Source organism: Dermacentor albipictus, chromosome 4, assembly GCF_038994185.2.
Source record: "Dermacentor albipictus isolate Rhodes 1998 colony chromosome 4, USDA_Dalb.pri_finalv2, whole genome shotgun sequence".
NCBI lineage: Eukaryota > Metazoa > Arthropoda > Arachnida > Ixodida > Ixodidae > Dermacentor > Dermacentor albipictus.
Genome location: NC_091824.1, coordinates 52,793,151 through 52,818,173, shown reverse-complemented (window position 1 = coordinate 52,818,173; position 25,023 = coordinate 52,793,151). Strand labels below are relative to the sequence as shown.

The 25,023-nt window shown below is 46.7% G+C and overlaps 3 protein-coding genes across 23 annotated transcripts in view; 1 reads left to right on the top strand and 2 right to left on the bottom strand.

The window, feature by feature from the left end:
- LOC135909148 (uncharacterized) overlaps positions 1–25,023 on the top strand; it is a 758,332-nt gene that overhangs the window by 432,578 nt on the left and 300,731 nt on the right. The gene's annotated exons all lie outside the window — the stretch shown is intronic.
- Positions 3,793–15,220, bottom strand: LOC135909160 (cuticle protein 65-like). The gene is made up of 3 exons (XM_065440992.2): positions 15,120–15,220; positions 4,463–5,072; positions 3,793–3,912 (listed from the first exon to the last, which is right to left on the bottom strand). Coding segments are annotated over exons 1-3 (633 nt in total). The 5' UTR covers positions 15,141–15,220; the 3' UTR covers positions 3,793–3,910.
- LOC135909183 (cuticle protein 16.5-like) lies at positions 23,345–24,785 on the bottom strand. Its single transcript, XM_065441009.1, has 2 exons — positions 24,050–24,785; positions 23,345–23,458 (listed from the first exon to the last, which is right to left on the bottom strand). Coding segments are annotated over exons 1-2 (738 nt in total). The 3' UTR covers positions 23,345–23,456.

Sequence of the window (25,023 nt, the reverse complement as noted above, 5' to 3'; positions counted from 1 at the left end):
CACCTGCCCAGATCTAACATTTGTTAAAGGAGCAAAGCAGGCCGAGTGGGAGAACCTGCTGGAGAACCTAGGCAGCGATCATTATGTACTGAAAACCACAATCGAAGCGGAGAATGTAAAAAGAAAAATCGGCACAGCCCATATCACAGATTGGGACGCCTTCCGTAAGCACAGCGAACAACTAAACAGGGAAATCACCTCTATAGAGGAATGGAGCCAACAGCTAAAACAGATACAAGAACTCTACACGCAGGAAATAGATAGAACAGAACAAACACCGGAGGTGGACCGGCGGCTACTCGGGCTATGGGAGGCAAGACGCGGGCTCACAAAACGCTGGAAAAGACAAAAGCTAAACAGGAAACTCAAGAAGAAGATAGCAGAGATCACAAAGAAGGCAGAAGAGTACGCAACACAGCTGGCCAGGCAAGGGTGGCAGCAGTTCTGCAGCTCACTGCACGGCACGCTCAGCACAGCCAAGACGTGGCGCATACTAAAAGCCCTCATGAACCCAACCAAAACGAAAACAGAAAGCGGCAAAGCAATCCAGAAACTGGTCCACCAGCACGAAGGCTCCGACGAGGAACTATTGGAGGCAGTGCGTGTAAAATGTTACGGCAAAGACAATCCCAAAGGCTACGACGGGGAGTATCCGGGGACAGAGAACCCCCACATGGACAGACCGATTACAAGAGAGGAAGTTTACGCGGCAATTAGAGCGACAACCAAAAACACAGCCGCGGGCGCCGACAAGATCAGAAACTCCCTAATACGCAACCTCAGCGACGAGGCGATAGATCAGCTCACAGCATACCTCAACACACTGTGGGCAGAGGGCACGATACCGAAGGAATGGAAGCACGCTGTCGTGGTGATGATACCTAAACCCGGCAAAAAGCTTCAGATTGAAAACCTGAGGCCCATCTCCCTCACCTCGTGCCTCGGTAAACTCTACGAAAGGATAGTCACCAGAAGAATCCAACACCACCTGGAGGACAAGGAGCTATACCCGCACAGCATGTTTGGCTTCCGGGCGCACCTGTCAACACAGGATGTCCTTCTACAGATAAAAGAAGAAATCATAAACACCTCACCCAGAGCAGGCGAAAACATTATCATGGCCCTAGATATCAAAGGGGCCTTCGACAACGTTAGCCACGAAGCCATCATGGAAGGACTGAACAACGCCAACTGCGGCAAGAGAATCCACGACTACGTGAGGGCCTTTCTGACCAAACGCACGGCAACGGTGGGATTGGGGGACCTGCGAAGCGACATCTTTACCACCCCACGCAAAGGCACGCCGCAGGGCTCCGTGATCTCACCAATACTCTTCAACATCGCAATGATCGGACTGGCTCGAAGACTCAGCAAGATTGATGGCATCCAGCATGCAACATATGCTGACGACATCACGGTCTGGGTCAATCGAGGCTCCCTGGGACAGAAGCAAGAAAAATTGCAGGAAGCGGCCGAGTGCGTGGCAGAATACGTCAGAGAAAGGGGCCTGGCGTGCTCTACCGAAAAATCAGAAATCCTGAGAGTGGGAAGAAACCCCACCAAGGAAGAACTAATAGTAAAGCTAGAGGGACAAAACATACCTGAAAGAAGCATGATACGCGTCCTAGGCATGTGGATTCAAGGAAGCAAGAAATGCAGCCACACAATCAGCTTACTACAAAAATCGACAGAACAAGTAAGCCGAATGATAACGAGGGTGTCTCAAAGAAGAAGCGGAATGAGAGAAGAAGACACAATCAAGCTGGTCAGAAGCCTAGTGGTCAGCAGAGTCACGTACTCGCTCCCGTACCACAACATGACCAAGCACGAAAAAGAACAGACGGAAACGCTACTAAGGAAAGCGTATAAGACGGCGCTACATCTGCCTAGAAACACGCCCAACGATAAACTGTTACAGATGGGCCTGAGCAACACCTTCGAAGAACTCGCGGAAGCGCAGCTCGTTGCACAGATCGGCAGGCTCCAGCAGACTGCCACCGGCCGCAAGCTCCTAAAAAGAATAGGGCATAACACAGAAGGAATAGAGGATCGGGCTGCTAGCATCCCAGACAGCGTTCGCCAGACACTGCAGGTTAGCCCCCTACCGAGAAACATGGACCCGAATCTCCACGCCGCCAGAAGGCAGGCACGAGCAGATTTCGTGGAACGAAACCTAGCCGCACTAGAAAACACCGTATACACAGACGCGGCCGTATACCCATGGGACCGCAACACTAGAATGTTTAGAGTCGCGGCAGCAGTGGTAAACCACACGGGAGAACCAATTAGCAGCGCGACCCTGAGAAACTGTACTGTAACGGAGGGGGAGGAAGTCGCCGTAGCTCTAGCGGCGGCTGAAGGTTACCGCAGGAACAAATCTCTCATAATTCTAACGGACTCCAAAGCAACATGCAGGAACTACACACAAGGCAGAGTTAGTAAGGAAGCACTGAGAATCCTCCTCAAAACAGAGCCTCCTAACAAAAAGATAAAACATAGGATCTTCTGGATACCGGCACACACCGGTATAGAGGGCAACTCAAGGGTGGACCGCCTAGTTCGCGAACTCACGCACCGAGCAGGGCAGTCGGAAACCCTAGAGGCCCCCTTAACGGTGGAGCCGACGTATGCAGAAATACTTAACCATTACAGAGGAAGGAGACTTAAATACCCCCCACCCCACACATCGCTCACACAACATGAGGCAGTAAGCTGGCGAAGACTGCAAGCAGGTACGTTCTTCAACCTGCACACATTACACAAAATGTTCCCTACCCAGTACAGGGATACATGTCCGTGGTGCGGAACAACACCCACGTTATATCACATCACGTGGGAATGCAAGCGTAATTTCGCATTCCATAAAGTAAATAACCCAAGTGCGGAACAATGGGAGGGTCTGCTCACCAGCAGCGAGCTCGCAGCCCAACGGGCAATTGTGCAGCACGCCTGCGAGGCAGCAAGACTCAGCGGTGCCCTGGAATAGGGGCGCCGACCTTGTGAAGCGGCCAGGACTCAAAACATGAAGACACCGGCCCACCGCCAATCTCTCTGAGATATAGAGAATTTATGTTTTTCCATTCCCATTAACTTTCTCGCACAAAGACTATTTCGCACTTGAAGATCAGACGGCAAAACTACAACATTATTTGGGTTTTATGCTTTTCTTATGGTTTTGGGTTCATGGCGGCGAGAACCAGTCGTTACAGGAGCAATAGTTTCAAGCTAGGGACCACAGTTGCATATTCATAATCTAGTATAAATTCATCCTCACAGGAAGTTCACGCTTCAGGACCCAACCTAACATAGGAGGACTCTCAGGAAAACTGCTACGGTCACCTCTAGTGGTCTCTAAAACAAGTGTAACAGGGCCCCCGCCAATGGCAATGTTTAAATTAAACATTTTGGATGGGTTCCTTCAGTGCAGAGGTTTCTAAGTGCTTTCGCAGCTGAATACGAGCCCTTTCTATTCACGGCGCTACACTCGAAACGTAGGTGCTTATGCTTACTTCTGCAAAGCGATACTTTGCAAGAGCACAAGCTTCTTCGTTTGGTTGCCCTTCTCGTGGACGTGGCCGCGCTGCTTACTAGGAGAACGTTTGGAATCGCAGCTGTGTACACGACACCGACGCAAAGCGTACGCCAAAAAAGCATTCTTTGCCCAAATTTTCGCTCAGTGTAGCAAACACCGGCAGGACGCGCATACGTAAAAGCACAAGGGTACTGCAGATTTGGTTCGTAAGACACAGCAAAATCTGAAACGAAAGAGAGGGGAGTCATCCATATATTGTAGGGCGGACCAATTTTATTCATCCATTTTAACAGTCTTAGCTGATGCCTGGAGCGACACCGAAGTGGGTGTTTACGATTTGCCTTCTTTTCCTCCTTCAAATAAATAGAGTTGATTGGTTTCTGAAAAGGGGAAACAGAAAAGTGTATCATGTTAGATACCGGCCGCAGTATGAACGACCCGAATGTAGAGAAGACCTCTATAAGCCTCCACGTCTACAGGAGAGTGAGCAAATTAGTCTTTGCCTCAAATGTTACAGCAATATGAATAAATCGCATAAACCGAAATGAATGGACCTAAAAGCACATGACATGGTGAATTAGTTGGCGGAAAATCACACATAATGTTCGCATGGAACTGGGCCTAACCTATTATTACACATAATGTTCGCATGGAACCTAACCTAACCTAACCTATTGACTCCATCTTTCTTTTTTAGGACGGAGTTTCTGAATGCCATAGGGCTCCGCTGAGCTGGAGGGGTAGCGTTACAAACAAAATACAACACTTTCGGTACTGTGCGATTTCTTTTAGTCACTGTAAGGCGTGATAAAATGATGAGTAACTTCTCTGTTGTCGCAGGGTCACTTTCTTTTTGACATGCATGCACATGTTCAATTGTGGCATTGAAATAAGCTACATGTCAAAACATATACGGAGACGTATACTTACACTTCTTCTTGCGGAGCAGAGCACCGTAATGGTAGGGAGAGCCAAGACCGTAGCCGTAGTTCAGGCCATAGCCGAGGAGACCGTGGCCGTAACCGTAGTGGCCAGCGCCGTAGCCGAGGGTGCCAACGCCATAGCCGTAGACTGGGGCAGCGTGGTAGGCAGCGAGAGCTGGGACAGCGTGAGCAACGGTGGCGACAGCTGGGGCATGGTGGACGGTGGTGGTGGCAACAGCTGGGGCAGCGGCATAGGTGGCGAGTGGGGCGTGAGCGACGGTGGCCACAGCTGGGGCGTGGTAGGCAGCGGCGTAGGTGGCCACTGGGGCGGGGGCCACAGTGGTCACAGCTGGGGCGTGGTAGGTGGTGGCGACCTTGCTCACAGCTGGAGCAGTGACGTAAGTGGCGACAGCTGGGGCAGCGTGGGCGACGTGGGCCACAGCTGGGGCGTAGGCGCCGTAGCCAAGGCCATAGCCGAAGCCACCGTAGCCCAAGCCGCCGTAGCCAAGACCGTAGCCAAGACCGTAGCCGCCGTAGCCGAGGCCATAGCCGTGGCCGTAGCCGGCGTAGCCAGCGAAAGCGTTGGTGGCGAGAGCCAAAAGGACGCAAGCACGGATCTGCGCAGCCATAAGTATCCATTCTTAGCGGTCTTTCATGCAACTTTTAAATGTTGAAGATGAACCAAATAAATGCCAATATTGTGGACTGGTATTTAGGCACCGAAGGATTATTTATATTTGATGGAGCTCATTATGCGGAAGTTTTTTCTAAATGAACAGGAGATAGCGTGTCCTCAGTACGTCCTTTCTCGGATTCTCTGATGTTTAATTATATTAGCAGTATGGACGCTCTTAAACATCATTGAGTGTTGGCGCTGGTATAAAACGCTCAGAAATTTTCTCTGGCCTTTCTAGGATCATTGAACTTCGTCGTTTCTACCGTACACTTCACTAGCGCCTGTTACATAATCAAATTGACTGTTCATATATTTGAACTGCGTGTATTCATATTGTGAGTTAAGTAAGTCTACTAACGTGCTCGGCAATAATGTGGGGTCATGCAAAAATATTTCGTGAGTAACAGTTGTATCGAAATTGCCCAGTACTGATTACCTACAGAGAAAACTTGAGAAAATGCTGCTTACCATAGTGACTTTAGAGCTGCTGCTGAGCCAACTGCTAAAATAGCTGAAATAGCTGGGTTCTGGAGCCTTTATATAGGAAATATTCTTGCCTGAAGCCGTGGACACGTGGTATGGTCAACTACAACATCAACAAATGAGGCCGAGAGTTTCACTCGCTTTGGGGTTCCGCACGACACCGTGACAGACCAATGCGAAGGTGCAGTGCTGCGTTCTACGCGCTTTGAACTGGAATGAATGCCGTGCCCTCATCACGAGAATTACTGTCCGGAAGGATTCGAGTAAAGGAAGGGGAAATAAAGTGATGCGTGGTGTACCACGCGTTGCGTAATAGTGGTCAATATATTTGTGGGGACACATACGAAGTTATATGTGCGATGAATGTAAGCATGCGTAACAACCAATGGACCTACGTAGGGCGGGTCAGCTATCAAGCGCGAAGATCCAAAGAAAAAAAAGAGAAGATATTGATTATTCTAAGTGCGTAGGGGCAAGCGCATCTTGCCGCAATACTTTTGAGAAACTGCAGCAATTTATGGTAATTGACAATCAGTAGCGACCAAAGAGTAATTATGTACGCTTTTGGTGGCCGTTCAAATGTGAAAATGCAATTTGAAAGTGTAATTAGTGGATCGTTGCGGATTGTAAGAGACGTCTAATTTACGTGTGTTAAGTACGCTACACACAGATGCTTACTATTTCCCCCAAATAGAAAAAGTCTGCTAAATATGGCGAACACCACGTGGCTGTAAGGCCCTGCGCTAGGAATAGAAGACTAATCAAACAGTCTCCGTGAGAAAATAGAGAACGATGTTTTAGCAGCGTCCCTGGAAGTGCAGGATTCCTGGGTTCGATGGAGGCCTCTGTCCAGGGCCCCAATGGCACTCAACGAGTTGTTCAGGGCAGCGCATCTCGTTGACCTTGATGCGCAATAATTGCCGGGAGCCGTTCAGGCTTCCTGCAAAGAACACGCGTGCTGCTATCGTAGACACTCGGCACTGTAATGCACGAACAGCTGCCTCGCGCCATGATCTTAATTTTTTTTATGTTGCTGCTATTGCACGCGCTCTGTTGTGCGGGCCCAAGTCTCATATTCGTGGACCTTCTCTATTTGCGGGAAAAAAGTGGACATGAGATGTGTGCCCTCCTATGTACACTTCACCGCTACGCCCCTTACGCCCCTTACGCCCCTTTACGGCCACTAATTGGCTTCTTGGAAATTGGAAGAGCAATTAAATAGTTAGCTCATGGCGTTTGTTTCGCAGATCACGTCGGTGACCAGACATTACTGGCGTTTTTCTAACAAGTCACTTAACAACATGCACTTCGTGGTGATTCGCGTAGAATATGCCGTGTTTCTTTTATAAGCTTCGTGCATGATAGCTGGGTCACCGAATTTAACACTGGCATGCTGACTGACAAATTAGTGTGAAAGGCAAAGTTGTCATCTAGGTGACACAGTAGTGCCAGTAAGCTGATCTCCGTTGTGCGCAATAAAGAAAAATTCTTGCATAAAAGCTGGACTTTCGATTTCCGACAACATCAGACGGAACTACACGTAGTGGCGTTCGTTGCATAGGAATAATGCACACCGTTCTGGTAAATCTTCGCTTCACACATTACGACCGATTGAACTGAATGACTTGAATATATTCTGTAACAAACGTACGTCTATCTACGCAAAAAAAACAGCATGCTGCAGCTTGAGGGGAACCTGGCCACCGCGTACACAGGGAGCTTCGTAGTGGTTGATCGAAACTACGCGTTTTACATAACTTTGTTAACAAAAATAAATTGAAAGAAATTCATGGAGGAAAACTCATATGCGCCGGAACTCGATATTATTTTCAGGCACCTGACTTTGAAATTAATTTGCTTTATTTCCAAAGAAATCATGTAGGTTGCAGAGAGCCAGATCATACTCACACTCCTTTCTTCTTTCGGCATGACGATCCCACGGTTTAGTTATGTGACAATAATTGTTGCGATTTCTTGGCTCTCATATGCACAGTTCGTTGACATCAACAACACGCTGTGTTTTAACTATACGTAACTGCAGTATTTCTTTTTCTTGTTTGACTTCGTATTAACGGGAATAATTATTTTCAATATATTCGCTCTCAAACGTCACTGCGCATGTAAAATCAAATATGTTAACTTTCTCAGGTGCAATAAACTGAAACTAATCAATCATTTTGACGCGGTAAGCTTGCTCGGAGATCGACACGTCCCGTTATGGAGCATAAGCTTGCACTTCCCCATATTTCCATGGCCTTTAAGGATATCACAAGACAGCAGTCACGAAGAGAAGTTGTCCTCACACAGATCGCTCGAGCGGTGGGCAACCACGGGAAGCTGCATCTGCGTTTCAGCGAGCACCCCTTGTACTGCAGTCGCTTATGCCTTGTAGCCTCCAATACCCCTTCTTTTATTGGGAAATGTAGCTGCGCAGCTGTAGGAGTTGTCCAAAATGGCGTTTCTACGAAGGAGGGATGAACGAATCGTTACTATAGGATAAATAGATATTAAAATTGTTCTGTATGGCTCTTTGCGTTCGTATTTATTTCTGACCAGTGTACATTCAGAAATAATAGGTATGAGCTAAACGTATTTTGCTGTTGTGCTGAAGCTTTTTTGATCACGTTCTCCTTTTTTTTACTTTCTAAGTAATGATGGGCAAGAGGCAGTCGTCGATTCCTGTTTAATGGTAGGTTACTGCCCGATGCTGTTAGGAGAAGTCGATATTTGAACAGCAATTATATCAATGAAGCGAAAATCTGTCGCAGATTTAACGCCATACGTAGGGTGGCAGGGCGGCACGCACCATCGCTCTACCCGCAGTCTACCCTAGCTGGGATGCCTTCAAGGAGAAGCTCAGCGACCTTTTTGGAAATGCCACTGGTTCGCAGCTGGCTGCTAGAAAAGAGCGTGCTACCCGAGTTCAGTCTTCTACCAAATTGTAGGTCTCGTACATACAAGGAATGCTCGCTCTTTGCCGGAAAGTCAACGAGAAAATGGCCGATATTGACAAAGTCAGCCACGTACTAAAAGGAGCCGCGGTCGTCGCGTTCAACTTGTTGGTCTTGAACAATGTGTCCACCTTGGAAGTCATTGTCAAGGACTGCCGCAGCTTTGAGCTCGCGAAAAGCCGCAACGTCGTTCCACAGTTCTCCCACCTCTCTAACACAGCTACGACGACGTCTTACGTCGACTTTACCGCTTCACTATCCTTAAGTGAGTACGTCACAGGTATTGTTTGCCGCGAGCTCGAGGCTACAGGTCCTGCGCACTTCTATCCACGCCCACTTGACCCCACCATTGACCAACCAGCCCCAGCGATCTCTCTCATCAGGCAGTTGTGCGGCAAGAGTTTTCATACCTGCAGTAGGTTTTTCCTGCTGCTTGCTCCGTCTCCCAACCTGACGCCCAACGGGTGCCAACAGCTACGCCTCACAGCGATCTGTATTCCCCCGCCCGATACCGCAACCCTTTCGAGTGGAGAATTCCGGACGACAAGCCCGTTTGCTTCCGTTACCTCCGCATTGGCCACGACGCTCGCCACTGCCGTACTTCCTGGACGTCACCGTATTCGAGCCCCTTTTCACCGTCTCCTCACCCATATGCCGACCCACGCCGTTACTCGCCTCACCGTATGGATCCTACCTCTGACGTATCCGTCGATGACAGTCGTCCTGCTCGCTCGCCGTCACCTCAGCGCCGTCAGTCCCCGTCGCCCCAGCCACGCCGCTATTCGTTGCCGACCAATTATGAACCCTCCCGGACAGAAAACTAGACCATGCAGCTCCTGCGGGTAGTGCTGCATTATATTTGTCATGTAGAACTCCTCCATTAACGCTCCCAACGAACCAGAACTTACTTGATGTTCACGTCGACGGTGTCCCTTTACCGGTGTTCATAGATACGGGAGCCCAGGTATTCATAATGAGTTATAACCTACGTCGTCGATTGAGGATGGTCCTCACGCCTGTTACTACATGAGCTGTACACGTGGTTGATGTCAGCGCTGTTGACGTCACTGGAATGGGTACTTCCTGGATAAGCATCGCCTACCGCCACGTTCCTGTTCTTTCTACAGTGCTGACCAATTCTCCCCATGACCTAATCCTCGGACTCTACTTTCGTACGGCGCACTCAGCTTTGATCGACTGTTCTGCTGGTACCCCTTGCCTCGAACTTCGTCTACTGGCGCGTATTCGTGCCGAACTGCCCAATACCTTGAGTCCGCCCTCGTCCGCCTGCCGCCTAAAGCCTTCACTTTCGTCGATTTGCTATCGTCTTTTCCTGTACCCGATGGAGATTACGTAGCCACACCTGTTCCTGATGTCCTTTTGATGCGCAATATCAGTGTGCTCCACTCCGCCGTCACCGTCGCCGATAACCGGACATGCCTCGCCGTCGTCAATTTCGGCCTGACAAAGGAAGGTCTTCCCAAGGCATATCGGTTGCAACGCTGCGTACTATAGGACATGATCATGTCACGACGCTCAAGAGGTTGCTGTATCAACGTATACGGCGATTTGTAAAATTATAGCCAGAACACCCGTGTTTTTTTTAACTGATATAAAACTGTACTAATGCCTCATATTATTTTTGACAATTTTTATTTGAAGCTTCAAAGAAGCACCTCAAGGAGCACGAATGAACGTAATAATTTTATATTATAGTATAAGTACTAGTAACAAAAAATATATATGAAAAATATAGGTTCCTGGCTCCTAGTTCCCAACTTTTGCAGTCGGATCGCGCGAAAAGAAGTTTTATAAAGATTTGGTGGCGACAATACGAGCCATAGTGACGCCCATACTATGCAGAAAATCAGCACCTTCGTAAATGTGAAAACGGCTAACTTCATATTGTATAACCAGAATTTTTTTTCTCTCGTTGCAGCAGGTGCCTGGTTCATCTTTTACTCAATTCTTTAAGCCCTCGAAGCAATCTTTGTCAGGTCAGGGAGCATGCAGTACCATAGTCATACTTGATTATAGCGGTCGTTCTCATTTTCTAATCGAGCAGGGTGGTCTAGTATGCGTTGTGCTGGCGCTGGAGGCTACACCTGCTTTGTTCGGTTTCGGTATAGTGCTATATGGTAATGTGGAGCGATTAAAATATTTACAGTAATGAATAAGAACACCTGCACAGGCGGTTTGTATAATCTAGGAGATTAGACTGCTGGACAAGCTTCATTCAAAGGTCGGTCTCAAATCGACTGCGTGCTCTCGTGCGGATGAAAACCCCCACAGGACGAGAAGGGTTGCTCGTATTATTAGACAGTTTTAGTATTGTCTAAAACGTACGTAAGATCGCTACGTTCTGCAAGGTGCGCATTTGGAGAACGCAACATGAAGGGTATGTAATGCGTACGCGGCCGCTGCGTACGCAACTATCCGATTATTGCGTGCGTACGTTGGGAGCCTTGCGTGCTGCTCTCGTTGTTCCCGTTTGTTCGGTAGAGCGCGAGACAAAAGAGTTTCCCAAAATGGCATCGTAAAAGGCGACCAGCGCAAGGCTGTAGTTTGCAACGGCCTACGATTTGACTTTCCTGCGGGAAGTGAACGCGCAGAAGCCATTCCCAGATCTTGCACAGTGGGAATGCATAGGAAAAAAATAGAAACTTTGTTTTTGAGAAAGTGTTCAGTGTGTGCTGCTTGTGCTAAAGGCTCGACCTGCTTTTGGCGCAGTTCGTCGCAAATGACCGTGCCAGCCTCAGAAAGCAAGTACTCGGTTTTTATTTTTCTCGATATGATTCGTGTATTTCATCCGTACGAAACGTAGAGTCTCTTAAAGGTCTAAATTTAGATCGGCGAAGTGGGAACGCGCCCGCACGTTATATCACGTTAGAGAGATCAACAGCGTTTTGTTCGACCGACGGTTCGACGTTCTGGCGGACGCGGCCAATGCGCTCCTAGGCTTCCGGCGTCTAATGCTCACCCGCTTACGTAAGTAGGCATTTCGTAACGCGACACGCGCTCCTGCGTTCCGCAAAAGCACTTGCCTGCTGTGTACGTATCGTCATGGCGCAGTACCAAAACTGTCTAATTTGTGCGTACGCTGTCGAAACGCTGACGGTTAAAAGGAACTCACAGTGAGAAAAATAATGTTCCATTTGATAGTAGCCGAACACGATTATAGGTTGACGTGCACTGATGAGCGTCTACCATTGTTTGAGACATCGTTAAAGCAGCCTATACCTCAGATCGGAAAACGTGGGCTGCCTGACAGATGCTTCTGTGTATTCACTGCTGCTGTTACAAAAATTATGTTGCCGAGTCAACCAAAGCGCAAATTTTGCATAGTTTGATTGAGGAAGTGTTAGGGGAATTGGGGACTAGCTTCGACGACACCTCTAGTTGAGCTTTTATTTTTCGAGACTCTCCAGTCTGCAATAAATTATCAAATATGGCAAATATTTCAAGTTCAGTGCTCGTTTCAGATGGCGTCTGACGTTGTTAGCAGAGTAACTTCAACAAAAAATGTTTAACAGCTAGTACAAAAAGGTTTCGGTGAAAATGATCGATTTCTGCATGGTAACGAAAGGGCTGACTGAAAAGGCAAGCGATTCATGAATCTAGGAGCTCATAACCGCATCTAGAGATCTGAAACACCGCTATCTTCAGCAACATAATAATGAGGGGCAATTTCAACTATCAAACCGAAAACGAACTGCCCAGAATGCGACTTTCCATCCCTTAGCAGAGACTAGTGAGTGACGAGGCCGTTTGCGCCTGGCCGTCGGCTAACTATGGAGCAAGCGTGATCTCGACTTGTTAAGGACGCTCAGGTAATGCTTGCCCGAAGGTGGCGCACGGGAATTCACGCGCGATGTACGGAACGCTACGTTATCCAGGTCATTTCATTGTAGTGATGTTCAGAATTAGGCACCGCGAGACTTGTCAATAGAAGTTCTAGGAAGACAGGAAATGACGACATCCAAGAAAGAAGACGATATGCAGTAGTCGTGGCTCCATCAGGCTCCACAGCCTCCCATACCCTTGAAGGAAGTTCTTTAGCTCGTACAGGCCATGCAACCTCACCAAAGGGGTGTAGCGTCGTCATGGAAACCGACCGTCTCTGTGCGGTCATTCTTTGTCCAACCGAAAAGCTGCGACCGGAGACGTGGCGCGGCGACTAGATCTGGAAAGGCCACGCAGAGCTCTACAGGCAGGCAGCCACTCACAGCCGCAGCGCTGCCTTTGAATTATCACTCTAAGCCAGGTGACCCATATAAACTAAAGGTGCTCGTTTTCAAATCCTAGTATAGCTATATTTTAAAGGCTTAGTAACCTACAGGTTTGTAACTTTTATTAGAAGTATACGCACAGATCTGTAATCTATAGGATTGGTATATATCCTTCCAATATTTGGCTTCTAACATTGAACCTTTATAATGAACGAGAAGGAAGGGGATTAACCGAGGGGCCCAATATTTATCAATCATATCACAAGAAGCCAACAAACATAGACATCCAGGAAAACACAGGGAAAATTACTTGTACTTACTAATTGAACTAAAGAAATTAAAAATAAAGGAAATGAAAATGGATGAAAAAACAACTTGCCGCAGGCGTGGAACGATCCCACGTCTCTCGCGTTACGCGTGCGATGCTCTACCAATTACTCTATCGCGGCGCCGTCTTCCCATCCACTTGCTTGGGTATTTATGTGTGACAACTAGAACTGACCCTGGGAGTGTTAGCGAGCGCCTCCATTCGCATACCTTGGCGGCCGATGGGGAACCTCCTTTCTGCCGCAGGCGTCACGACTACGTGATCTTTTTGGGTGAAAGCAACACGAACGCTTACTGAGAGGCGCAGTATGAGGGCACGCTCCAGACCAACAGTAGAAACTTGAATAACTTCGGCCTGACTACCACCAAAAATGCATATTCCTTCTGGGCTACTGTACATGTGGGGGGCCGCCAGTTGACGCTCTCTAGAGGGCAGCGGCACCTAGAAAATGTGTGCGAAAGTTGATGGAAACAACACAAGGCTCATAGTTCAAATGGTACAGAGCACACCATCATGAGGCACCTGTAAACGAAGAAAATCAGTAAAATGGCGCTATTAACTATGCAGTGTGCAGAACAAGGCTGCCTCGTTCTGTACAGGTTAAGCCTTGGTAACTACAACAGTTTCATTTCGCTACTGTTACTCCACGTGAGGTTAATATTAAACTTCGTTTCACTCCTTTTGGAGCTTCATTTGCAAAAGTCCTGAATGATGCTTTTTTGGCTAATGCACATACCTCGTTTATCAGAGGATGCCTGACTGTGCGTTGTAAGTTGTTCATGACGCCCAGAAGTGAGAATTCATGGCCTCGGTTTCCGAAAAACACCTTTAGAGCACTGGTCACTTTTTTTTACAGGTCAACGATGTTTAAACCTCACTTCCACCTCAATGCACAGCTACAAGAAAAGAACAAGCAAGTCCGCTTGGCTAGTAGTAAATGCATGTTGATTTTTAAACTAATTATTTCGCTAATAAAGTAACTAAATGTTTTTACGTACACATCGCGGCATACCCACTCATGGCTTTATTTACATAAACTGGCCCCAGGCATGGCGGACCGAGGTCAGCTGGTACCCTGGGTGGGTCCGCAGGTGTACATAATGAAAAATGATCGACTCAGCAGTAAAAAGTTAAAAATGGCGTTGAGAAATACCTTTGTGGGCAAAAGTTATCACACTTTTTTCTAAACATGAAAATTGAACTGAGCATTGCAATATAATAATATTCTGCAAGCATTGTAAACGTCCTAGTAACCACTGCTTGAGATACTTGCTATCGTGGAACCAATTTGTACGTGTGCAGTTTATTACCAACATGAGCGAAGTTTCGAGCACGTGGATTTGTGGCCTGGCATTGGGGCGAACACACGCTGTCACGGGCAAAAAAAAAAAGAAAAGACAGCAGCCAGAGGATAACGAGAAGCTCAAGTTTCTCAAGCTTCCATTGTGCTACACCGTTAGGCTGAAATAGAATTCTCATCACGACTCCGCCGTCATTACCCCGGATGGGACACCGTCGATGTTGTCTGTTTTGAATAGTATTCAAGCGCTTCAAAAACAGACGCAATCACATTCGCACTAACGATCCTTTAAGGGTTTATAGAGAAGGTCGGGTCGCTAAATAGCTGCCGGTTTAAAACAGTGCAACGAGTCAGCGCACCTCTTCATTAAAACAGCACCTCTGGCGCACGGCAAGAATCCGCGCTTGGCAAAGTCACCGCTTAGGCGCGAATGGAACATCACCCGCAACCAAATATTGGAGAGTTTTAGATTAGCGGACGCAAGCAGCTTGCGTACACAAGAACTAGAGGCGACGGTACTGCGCACGCGCCGACCAAGATGTAGGGGTCTGCACATGCGCAGTACCATGACCCCTAGTTCTAGCGTACACAAGCGGTTTGCGTCCCCTAATCTAAAACTCTGTATTGCCTCTAAACACTGCGTACATTCGAAAAGCTAGCGCAGCAGGCGAACGCATATTGAACGAAAAGCACTTACCAGGGTCAAGTACCCTCCCATGGACGCTGGTGCAGTGGTCACAGTATTCACACTTTTGACGAGCCTGTGACTGTCCGCGTATCACGCTAAATACGTCTTTGCTGGTGAAGGCCATGGACTGTTACCGTGCCAAACGTCCGTATCCGAGAGGAAAAACAAGCAAATGTAGCGCCCACGAAATGCCGCGAAACGTTAAAGTGCCATTATGCACATGAACCATCACGCACGAATGTTACACAGGAAGGAGTAATAAACTTGCCCAATTGGCACCCCCTGGTTGAAGCAGGTGGGAACACGCAGTACATCTCTTCGGCCTCTGGGTGCCTGATCATAAAGGTTTGTTTTTATTGAAACTACTGATTCACTGGCAAAAATATCACTTTCCGGTCCTGTTCTTTCTATTCTACCAGTGACAGCACAGATGATGGCGGCAAGATTTCGGATGCGATTAGCCCTATCAAACCCAGATCTGACTGCTTCTCCAGATTATAAGCATCTGACATTTCCGTGGCGTAACGAATTCCGTTACACAAATATGCTTAAGGTCTCTATCACGAAATTACGTTGCCGCATTCCCTCCCTGAATTTCTACTTACACATGCCGGGTTCGGTTCCTTCCCCCCTCTGTTCATCTTGTAATGAGGAGGAGACGATACAGCACATTCTTCTACCTTGTCGCTGCTTTACTGTGGCAAGAAAAATATTGTTGGAAATACCTTTTCGAAGAATAGGCCTGGTCTTGACGGAACTTGCTATTCTATCGTTCGGGGCGTCCACTATGGGATTCAGCCACAGGAATTCTTGCTTCACTGTCGAAAGATTCCTTACAGAATCTAAACGAATGCCCTGCTAATGTTTTTTTTTACTTTTAAATTAATTATTACTAATTCCATATGATCTTCCTTATTTTATTTTAGCAGGTAATTCTACGCTATTCAATGCTAATTCGATAGATATTAGGAAATTATGCTCCATATTATTTGGAATAATCCGCCCATTTCTTGGCCAACCCCCGTCATTGGTAGGAGCCACACGTGTGACAGGCAACAACAACGACAACACTTATGGGGCCCGCGCGACGCCTGTTTTGTAGCCACCGTTGAAGGGATCACAGCTGTTTCGCAAGAACTCCTCCGGCTGGACTGTACCGGTGCGAAGCGTCTCTTCTGTGTCGATTGTGGCTTGGAGTGGCCTTCACGAAAGCCCACTGAGCACTAATTGGAGTGGCTGATAGTCATGCATGTGATGTTTGCGGATGTGAGGAGAACATTAAACACTTACTGTGCCACTGTCGTCAATTTTAAGCACAAGGCAATCTCTGCCCAACACATTGAGGAAATTATATGGTCTTCCTCTGAGTGAACAGACACTACTAGAACACCGTCCGCACCGATCAACGGCTCAGATGTCGATCGGTGGGGGCGTTGTCCTATTTTCACTCAGGTGAGCAATAACTGATTGTCAATGAAATCTAGTGACCGACAACTAATCCGGCTGACGTGCCTACGTCGCTTTCTTCTTTTGTTCTGGTACGTGAAAGCTGTGTCTTTTAATGCCCTGTGATAATGGGGAATCCAATGGAGGGCGGCCGCAAACGGAAAATGTGCTGCATGGACTTCTTGATGCACAAATAGCAATGCACAAAAAAATACGCTGGAGAATAAGCTAAATATGGCGAAGGATCATTGGCCTCAAGGTCAAAATTGTGAAATTGGAACAAAACTGTGCAAAACTTGGACAAGAAATTGAATGAGCTTGAGGATCAGAGCAGACGGAACAATTTTCTTGTGTTCGACGTTTCGCAGCTTGCTGGAGAAACGCCAGAATTGCTTGCACGGCCAGTGATCGATAGCTTATTTCTAGATACGCTAGGAGTGAAGGTGTCCTCCTTTGTCCGTATTTATAGAATTGTGAGACAGCATACTTACAAACCACTCCCTATATTATTAAAACTGTTTGGCCATCATGAAAAAGTTTCTGTCCTGGGGAACTGCTACCAATTAAAGGCAGGGAGCGTCTCGGTCTTCCAATATTTCTCGGTCGCCACTCGAGAAGTTCGGAAGTGTCTTTGGCATAGCATGGTTGACACCAGGAGAGGTGTCACAAAGGTAAAAGTGGTGTATGATAAAGCAAAAATTTGCACTCAATTGTATGAATGGGACAGAACGAGGAAGATACGAGTACCCAGCAATCATCATCGCGAAAGCAAGCAGATGCTGGACCGTCAGCGTCGCGTGGATAGGAGGGGGACAAAAGGAACCTAAGGCTGGGAAAACACTTTCCGATGTCTTAATCTGAACGCCCGAAGTATATTCAACACCCGATTTAGGAAATATAGTTATTGCCAATCAATCTCATGTAATAGTTATTGCAGGAACTTATCTGCATGGCTACCTAAGTGACTCGGAGGTCGGACCGCATGGCTATCGCATTACCTCAAGGACAGGGACTCCCGCCACTGCGGCGTCGCTATTTTGTACCTAGGGTCGTTATGCGTTACAGGACTAGCAGGTATTGTCGACGTGGAATGAATACCTGAAAAAGGTGGGCTAGTTGGGGGTCAATGTTTGAATGCATAATGTAACCATGCAAACGACAATGGATGAAGAAGGAAACACACTGGACCGCGCTTGTCCAGTGTGTTTCCTTCTTCGTCCGTTGTCGTTTGTGCGGTGACATTATGCATTCAAGTGGAATGAGTTTTGGTGAAAATTCATTTTGATGGATTCAGCTTTGTAATGCTCAAATTTTATCGCTCCCAACCCCCCTTCCCAAGTCCTGGCAGCACATTTTTCAAATTGTTCAACAAATTCTTATGCAAGAACCGCACTTCTTACCTTGTGCCAACTGGTTACTCAATGTTCCATAAATGAACCGTGACAGGGATTTTCCTGAAGCACTTCCGAGTTCCGTTGAACCGCTTATAGACAATGTTTGGTCACATGCCTTAACACAGCAAATAAAAGCACCTGTACGAACACAAGATGAGCGCCAGTCAATTTTCGTTTTTTTTATCCTACGGTATACTTCACCGCGAATCGAATGTTAATATATTGAAAGGAATCTCTGACCATGAACTGCTGTACCTAAATCTGGAAACAAATTTTCGATTGAGGCTGGCAAAAAAAAGAATGCGTTGTTTCCGTGTTCTTGCGTTCTAGTGACGACGATATATTGAACGCTCTAGATGTTTCAATTTCTACCTTTACGTCATTGTATGAATCGGATGCATATTTTGTTGAATGTGCATCCAGAAAGGTTTTGCATAAGATTTGCAGGTAAGATACAGTCACCAGATAAGTTTAAGTGACACATTTCGCCAAAAAAGGAATCTGCCCCTACTCTTTCTGTTAGTGGTATCCCTGTGATACATAACACAGTAATCCTCGTAGCACTGAATATTTATTCTGGTTCTGCGTTTTCTGTATATTGAGATTGCACAGCACAGTTTCAGAAGTTTGATAACGCAGAAGCTATACATTTTTCATGCATCCCAGAAGAACGCACACTTGCGCTGTTGCTAAAATTTGACGTGAAGAAATCGCAAGGCATAGATGGCATAACTAGTCTATTTATAACGCGTATAGGGGTTTTCGCGTGAAATATTTAGGTTTATTATTTGAGAAATCTCTGTCTAATGCGGTAGTTCCGAGCAAGTCGAAATACGCGAAAATTACCCCAATTCCTTAAACAAGCGAGGCTTCAGATGCGTCATCATATAGACCGATTTGTGTACTACGCACACGCGCAAAGCTATTAAAGCAAATAATTTTTAATCATATATGTACATTTCCTGAAAATGAAAGTCGAATACGTTCCTTAAGGCATGGTTTTCGCCATGGTTATCCAACAATAACTTAGAGCGTCGAGCTTTCCATGATATAGCGGCTACCTAGCCAGGCATAACCGGATTGACACTATATTTCTAGATTTTCAAAAGGCATTCTACTGTGCTTTCTATCGTAAACTATTATTGAATGCTAAACCTAACGCTAAAACCACCACATTTCCAGCGTAGGTAAAAGCCTACCTTTCATGTAGATGTCAAGCCGTATCCATCAATGGTGTGAATTCGCGCGCCATTTCAGTACTTTCAGTCATTCCGCAAGGATCCGTTCCTGGCCCTTCCGTTTTGCTCGTGTATATGAATGACATTATTTAGAACATTACTCTCAAGATACGGCGCTTTACCTTTGAGTGCATTATATGCCACGAAGTTACGTCACCTAATGACCATCTTTTACTGAACACATCTGTGAGCCGAACACATACGTTGTGTTCAGATTGGCAGATGACTATTACCAGAAAGAAAATTGTAGCAATGTCTATTACTCGCAAGAAGGTAGCCCATAAATCTCCCACAGAGCTTTGATCATCAACCCTTGCCACTATAACTAAGCATACATAGTAGGGAGTCGTCATTTCTTATCATCTTAGATGCAACGACGACTTTGACTATTTCCAAAAGAAGGCGATTGAAAAGCTGAGATACTTAAACAGGTGTTTGGGTAAGTGTACACGAGAAATTAAGCTTGTAGCGTACAAAACATTTGTGGGATCCATACAGAGAAAGAAACATATAAATATTGAAAAAAATTACAGAAATAATCGGTTAGGTTTGACTTTTTGTAAAAAATACACATTTCATGCATTACCTTCAGATCTCGTAGAATTCGCTAAGCTTGAAAAACTAGAAATTAGGCTATACCGCGATAGAATTGCACTTTTTTGTCATCCTTATCATGGGAAATTAGGTATTACGAAGGATACATATCTAAACGCCGCAAACACACGGCCCACTCACTCCTATCATACTAAAAAAGTAATTGAGCTTTCATGTGAGACCAACTTGCTCCGATATTCCTTTTTCCCAATGTCTACAACCGATTGCAATTCGTTTCCCGCAGGTGTAGTCGAATGCTCAACGTTTTCATCTTATTTATATACTTTTGATTCCATAACACATAACTGGGATGTACGTGAGCCTTGGTGTCAATTCTTTGCGCCTCTCCGTACAGTTATTGGTTGTTTGTAAGTTTGGTGGTGCAGTGTTCTCCTTAACTGAGTTGCTTGAAATCTTACGATTCTTTACACTTGCTTCTGTATCTCTTCATATGTGTTTACTGTGTATCTGTTTTATGTATAAAAAAAAATGTAACCCACACCTGCGTAAGGCCTGCACCTAGACAGGCAGTTCTGAAATAAATAAATAAAGCGGACGAAAAAGCAAATAACCGCAGGTGAGATACGAACTCACGTCTTTGCATTAAGCGTGCGATTCTCTCACCAAGTGAGTTACCGCGACACCGTTTTACCTTACACATTCTTCGTAATTATATGTGTACTAGATCTAGGCCTGCGGCTGTACATTAATTTTTGTATTAGTCAACTTAATGTGCGCAACTCCAGAAGGGCTTTGTCGATGTGCTTTTTGACGCTTTTACGTATGTATACAACTATGGTGTTTGGTTTTGTCATTAGGCATTAGGTTTTCGTACTCTTAAAAACATTTATGAACACTTCGCAGAAAGCTTACGCAAAAATAGGAATGTTAAATTTATTTGTTTTTCCCACTTGCTCTATCGCACTGCGTTTGAGCCCTTATCATTCATTCAAGGGAGACGGACACGAGTCTTCAGCTTGAATTAATACAACCTAAAAGAAAGCTGTTCCCGTACAAGACTCGGAAATCGAGCTCGTATATGCTTGTAATACTATATAAAACACATGATAAGTGTTGAAATGCATGACTTTTTAAAGCGCAGCCTATAGGCGCCCCATCCTGGGTGGAGCGTCGTCCTCGGTCAGCGTAACCGCGCGAACGCGTTTGCGCCATTGCACGCGCGTTGACCGTCGTCTTACTCCACAGCTGGCTCCGAAGATGCTCATTACGCTTGCGTTTCCATTGGGCCCCCTCTCCCTGAAAAGCCACTGATGGCACTGGCCCACTGCCAGCCAGTGTGGTGATTTCGGTCTCAAATTCATTGCCTGAATATATCGCTCGCGCCCCGGTTGGCGTATTCTTCCATAGCCGGCTCCGATACCGCTCATCGTGCCAGCATTCACATACTGCCTGATATTGCGTAATTTCCATCTTGCATAATAAGGTGCTGGCGGCACTGGCCTACTGCCAGTGAACCGGCACTTTCGGTCTCACATCCTCTGCCCCAATATATTGCGAACATCAAAACACAGTGGCACTAAAATTTCGCATTAGAGAGTATCCTAATCGTCGGCAATTTTTTAATATCGCGCCAGATAGTATAATGTTCGCTCCGTTCCTAAGTTACTGACTTCCTGTTGCACTTTTGGGCAAGTCATAAGGGCGAACATCAGCACACTTACGAAACAAAATGTAAGACTAAACAACAAGCGAAAAGACACGCACACAGCGCAGAGGTGAGAAATGGAACAAGGAAGCCGCGGCAGGACAGCCTTATCCGATCACGCTGTGCGGCAGCGGGCAAGCGCGCACACGCACAAGCACATACACATAGGCACTTGCACACACACGCAGATACACATGCCTGCACACGCACGAGCACACGTGTGCAAAATAAAAAAAAACGCTGGACCAAATCAAAGCAAAAAGAAAATAAGTGAACGTTGCAGCCAGCACCAGACAATGAAAAGCAATAGCGTAATTAAAATGAGTCATATTTTAGTGAGAGCAGGAGACGATGCCTACGTTGGTACGTGACTTATTGTTTTTATCCGGCTTCGCTGCTCCTTTCCGAGAGCCAGTCGTGCTGTACTAATGCAGGAATCCCTGCGGTACCCTGCTTCTACGCTCATGCGTGCATGCATGCATGCATATGGGCGCCAATGCCTCGTTTTTACCTTTGGTGGCAGCAGTCAGGCGCATATCCGGCCATCAGGCATTCTGCTGACCTTTCACTTGCGGCGTTCCGAAATACACGCCCATGGTCAACGCGCCGGCTCGCAACAATAGTGGAACGAACAGTACATCCCTTCGGTACTAAGAACATAGCGGGGAATGTAAATAAAACGCAAGTAGAAACTGACACGTGATTATTGGCAGTTGACATTGAGGCGTACAAAATAAATGACTAAGAAATGAAAGTTGTTCTGCGACAAGGTGGGGAGCGGTAGTGACGGGGATGCTTTACTACTTTTCGTACGCATCGTAGTGAGCAGTAAGTAGTGTAGGAAAATATTTGGGTTTTTTTTTTGTTCATGGTGCTTGTCTCAGTTCAGGGAGACGCGGGTGCGCCAAAGCATGTAAGAAAACAACGAACAAAACTTTTTGTTTGAACATCTCGCACAGGCTGTACTTACATGAGATCATTTTTTCTTCAGAACAATGGCATGACTCCGACCGCTGATGGGTCTTAATACTGGAGCATAAGTTTCTAGGGCGTTTGTTTCTCTAGATACCATATTCCCTGCAGGATAGCAAATAGGTGAATACATGCCTGCTAAACAGTCTGGGTTTCAATGAACAGTTCTGTCCCTCTTTTGCTGTACATACTGTACTTCGGCTGTTTCTTTTGTGGTCACCTGCCCGTAAAGTGGGAAATTGCAAGAATATTGAAATTCTGAACAAAAGCGCGCACGCACGCACGTACGCTTTTAAGCTAGAAACTTGTACTTCAGGTCAGGCTGAAAGCGTATGTAGGTTTATTTGGTTTATGACACTTCTGAAAGGCCTTTGTCACACTGAGAACCAGCTCTCCCGGAGAGTAAGTGTAAAGCTCCGGACGCCAAACGCATGGCCATAGAGAATGCGCTGTCCGGGGCAGCACGTCACACATTAAGACCCAGCGTAATGCCGAACTATAGTCACTGGGTAGTTGCTACAGTTGCTTGTTCCGGTCATCCCCAAACCAGGCATCACACTGCCCCATAACAATCAAAGTTTTAAAAAGAAGCATTTTTTTTCGCGTTTCTTTACTACGCAAGGTTGTGAGCGTTTTCACAGCTGAACATGAGCTCGTTCTGTAAAAATTACTCACCTCAAAGTGGAGCTGCAATTGTTTATTCTTGCACAACGGTACTGCGCCAGAGCCCAATATTTTTTTCGGCACCACTGTCGTGTTCACAGGTGCGTTGCATAACAAGCAGAACGTCGTGATTACAGATATGCATCCAGTAGCAACAAAATGGGCATGCGTAAAACAAACTGGGCTCCGAACTTTTGTATCGCAAGACATACCGAAACCCCAAATGAAGGACGACGAGCCACTGACAGATTACTGTGCGTACCAATTTTATTTATCCATCTTAACTGTCTTTGCTCACGTTTGGAGCAAGACAAGACTGGGTGTTCGTAATTTCTCTTCTTTTGATCCTTCGAATAAGTTAGACTTGAAGGGTTTCTGAAAAGGGCAATAAGAAAAGAATAAAATATGAGACACCGGGCAGATTACGAAGGATTCTAAAATGAGAATTACCTATGCGGCCCTACGTTTACAGGGCAATAAGCAAATCATTGTACGCTTGCAACGTTAGAGCGATATCAGCTTTTACTTTGCATGATGATGACACAGAAACGAAACAAGTAGAAACTGCAACGACGAAATCATTCGTAGGAACCGAGCCGTAACCTGCGAACTGCACCATGCAGTAACCTATCAAAGCTACAAAGCCGGATTTCACAAACTTTTCTTTATTTTCTGTTTACATAACCTCACCTAACGAATTCAAGTTTCTCTTGGAGAATGGACTTTCTATGTAATTCTAGTGCAACTTACGTCATTCCTGATGTGCTGCGACGAATATCTTCAAAAATAAAACACTCGGCACTCAGTATTGCTCAATTTATCATAGTTCCTAGAAGGCACGGACGAGATAAATAATATCTGTGTTGTATTGGGAGCAGTTTTTCTTTTACTACACTTAGATCTCTACAATAGTGGAACTCAATAAATATACTGCACGTTAAAATATAGAGTGAGTTGTATACTTACACTTCTTCTTGCGGAGAAGAGCACCGTAGTGGAAGGGAGAGCCGAGGCCGTAGCCGTAGTTCAGGCCATAGCCGAGGAGACCATGGCCGTAACCGTAGTGGCCAACACCGTAGTTGAGGGTGCCAACACCGTAGCCGTAGACTGGGGCGGCGTGGTAGGCAGCGACAGCTGGGGCAGCGTGGGCAACGGGGGCGACAGCTGGAGCATGGTGGACGGTGGTGGTCGCGACAGCTGGGGCGTGGTAGGCAGCGGCGTAGGTGGCCACTGGAGCAGCGACAGCGGTGGCGACTGGGGCGTGGGCCACAGTGGTCACAGCTGGGGCGTGGTAGGCGGCAATGGCTGGGGCAGCAGCGTAGGTAGCGACTGGAGCAGCCACGGCGTTGGCGACTGGTGCGTGAGCAACGGTGGTGACAGCTGGGGCGTGGTAAGTGGTGGCGACCTTGGTCACAGCTGGAGCAGCGGCGTAAGTGGCGACGGCTGGGGCAGCGTGGGCGACGGTGGCAACAGCTGGGACAGCGTGGGCGACGTGGGCCACAGCTGGGGCGTAGCCGGTGTAGCCAAGGCCATAGCCGAAGCCACCGTAGCCAAGACCGTAGCCCAAGCCACCATAGCCAAGACCGTAGCCAAGACCATAGCCGCCGTAGCCAAGGCCGTGGCCGAGGCCATAGCCGGCGTAGCCAGCGAAAGCGCTGGTGGCGAGAGCCAAGAGGACGCAAGCACGGATCTGCGTAGTCATGTGTGCCTGTTTTCATTGAGCCTCACTTGCACCTCTATATGTCAAATACGAGCCAGATTACCGCTGATGTTATGGACTTGTCTTTACGTACCGAATCATTGCCTATGCTTAGTCGAGTTCATTTAAGTCAGCGCGCTCATTAAATGAAATTGATGTAGTGTGCTTTCAGTTATCCTTATTTCTAGATCTCTGACATTCCGTTTTGTGTTCAGTATGACAGTTCTAAAACTTCAGGAAG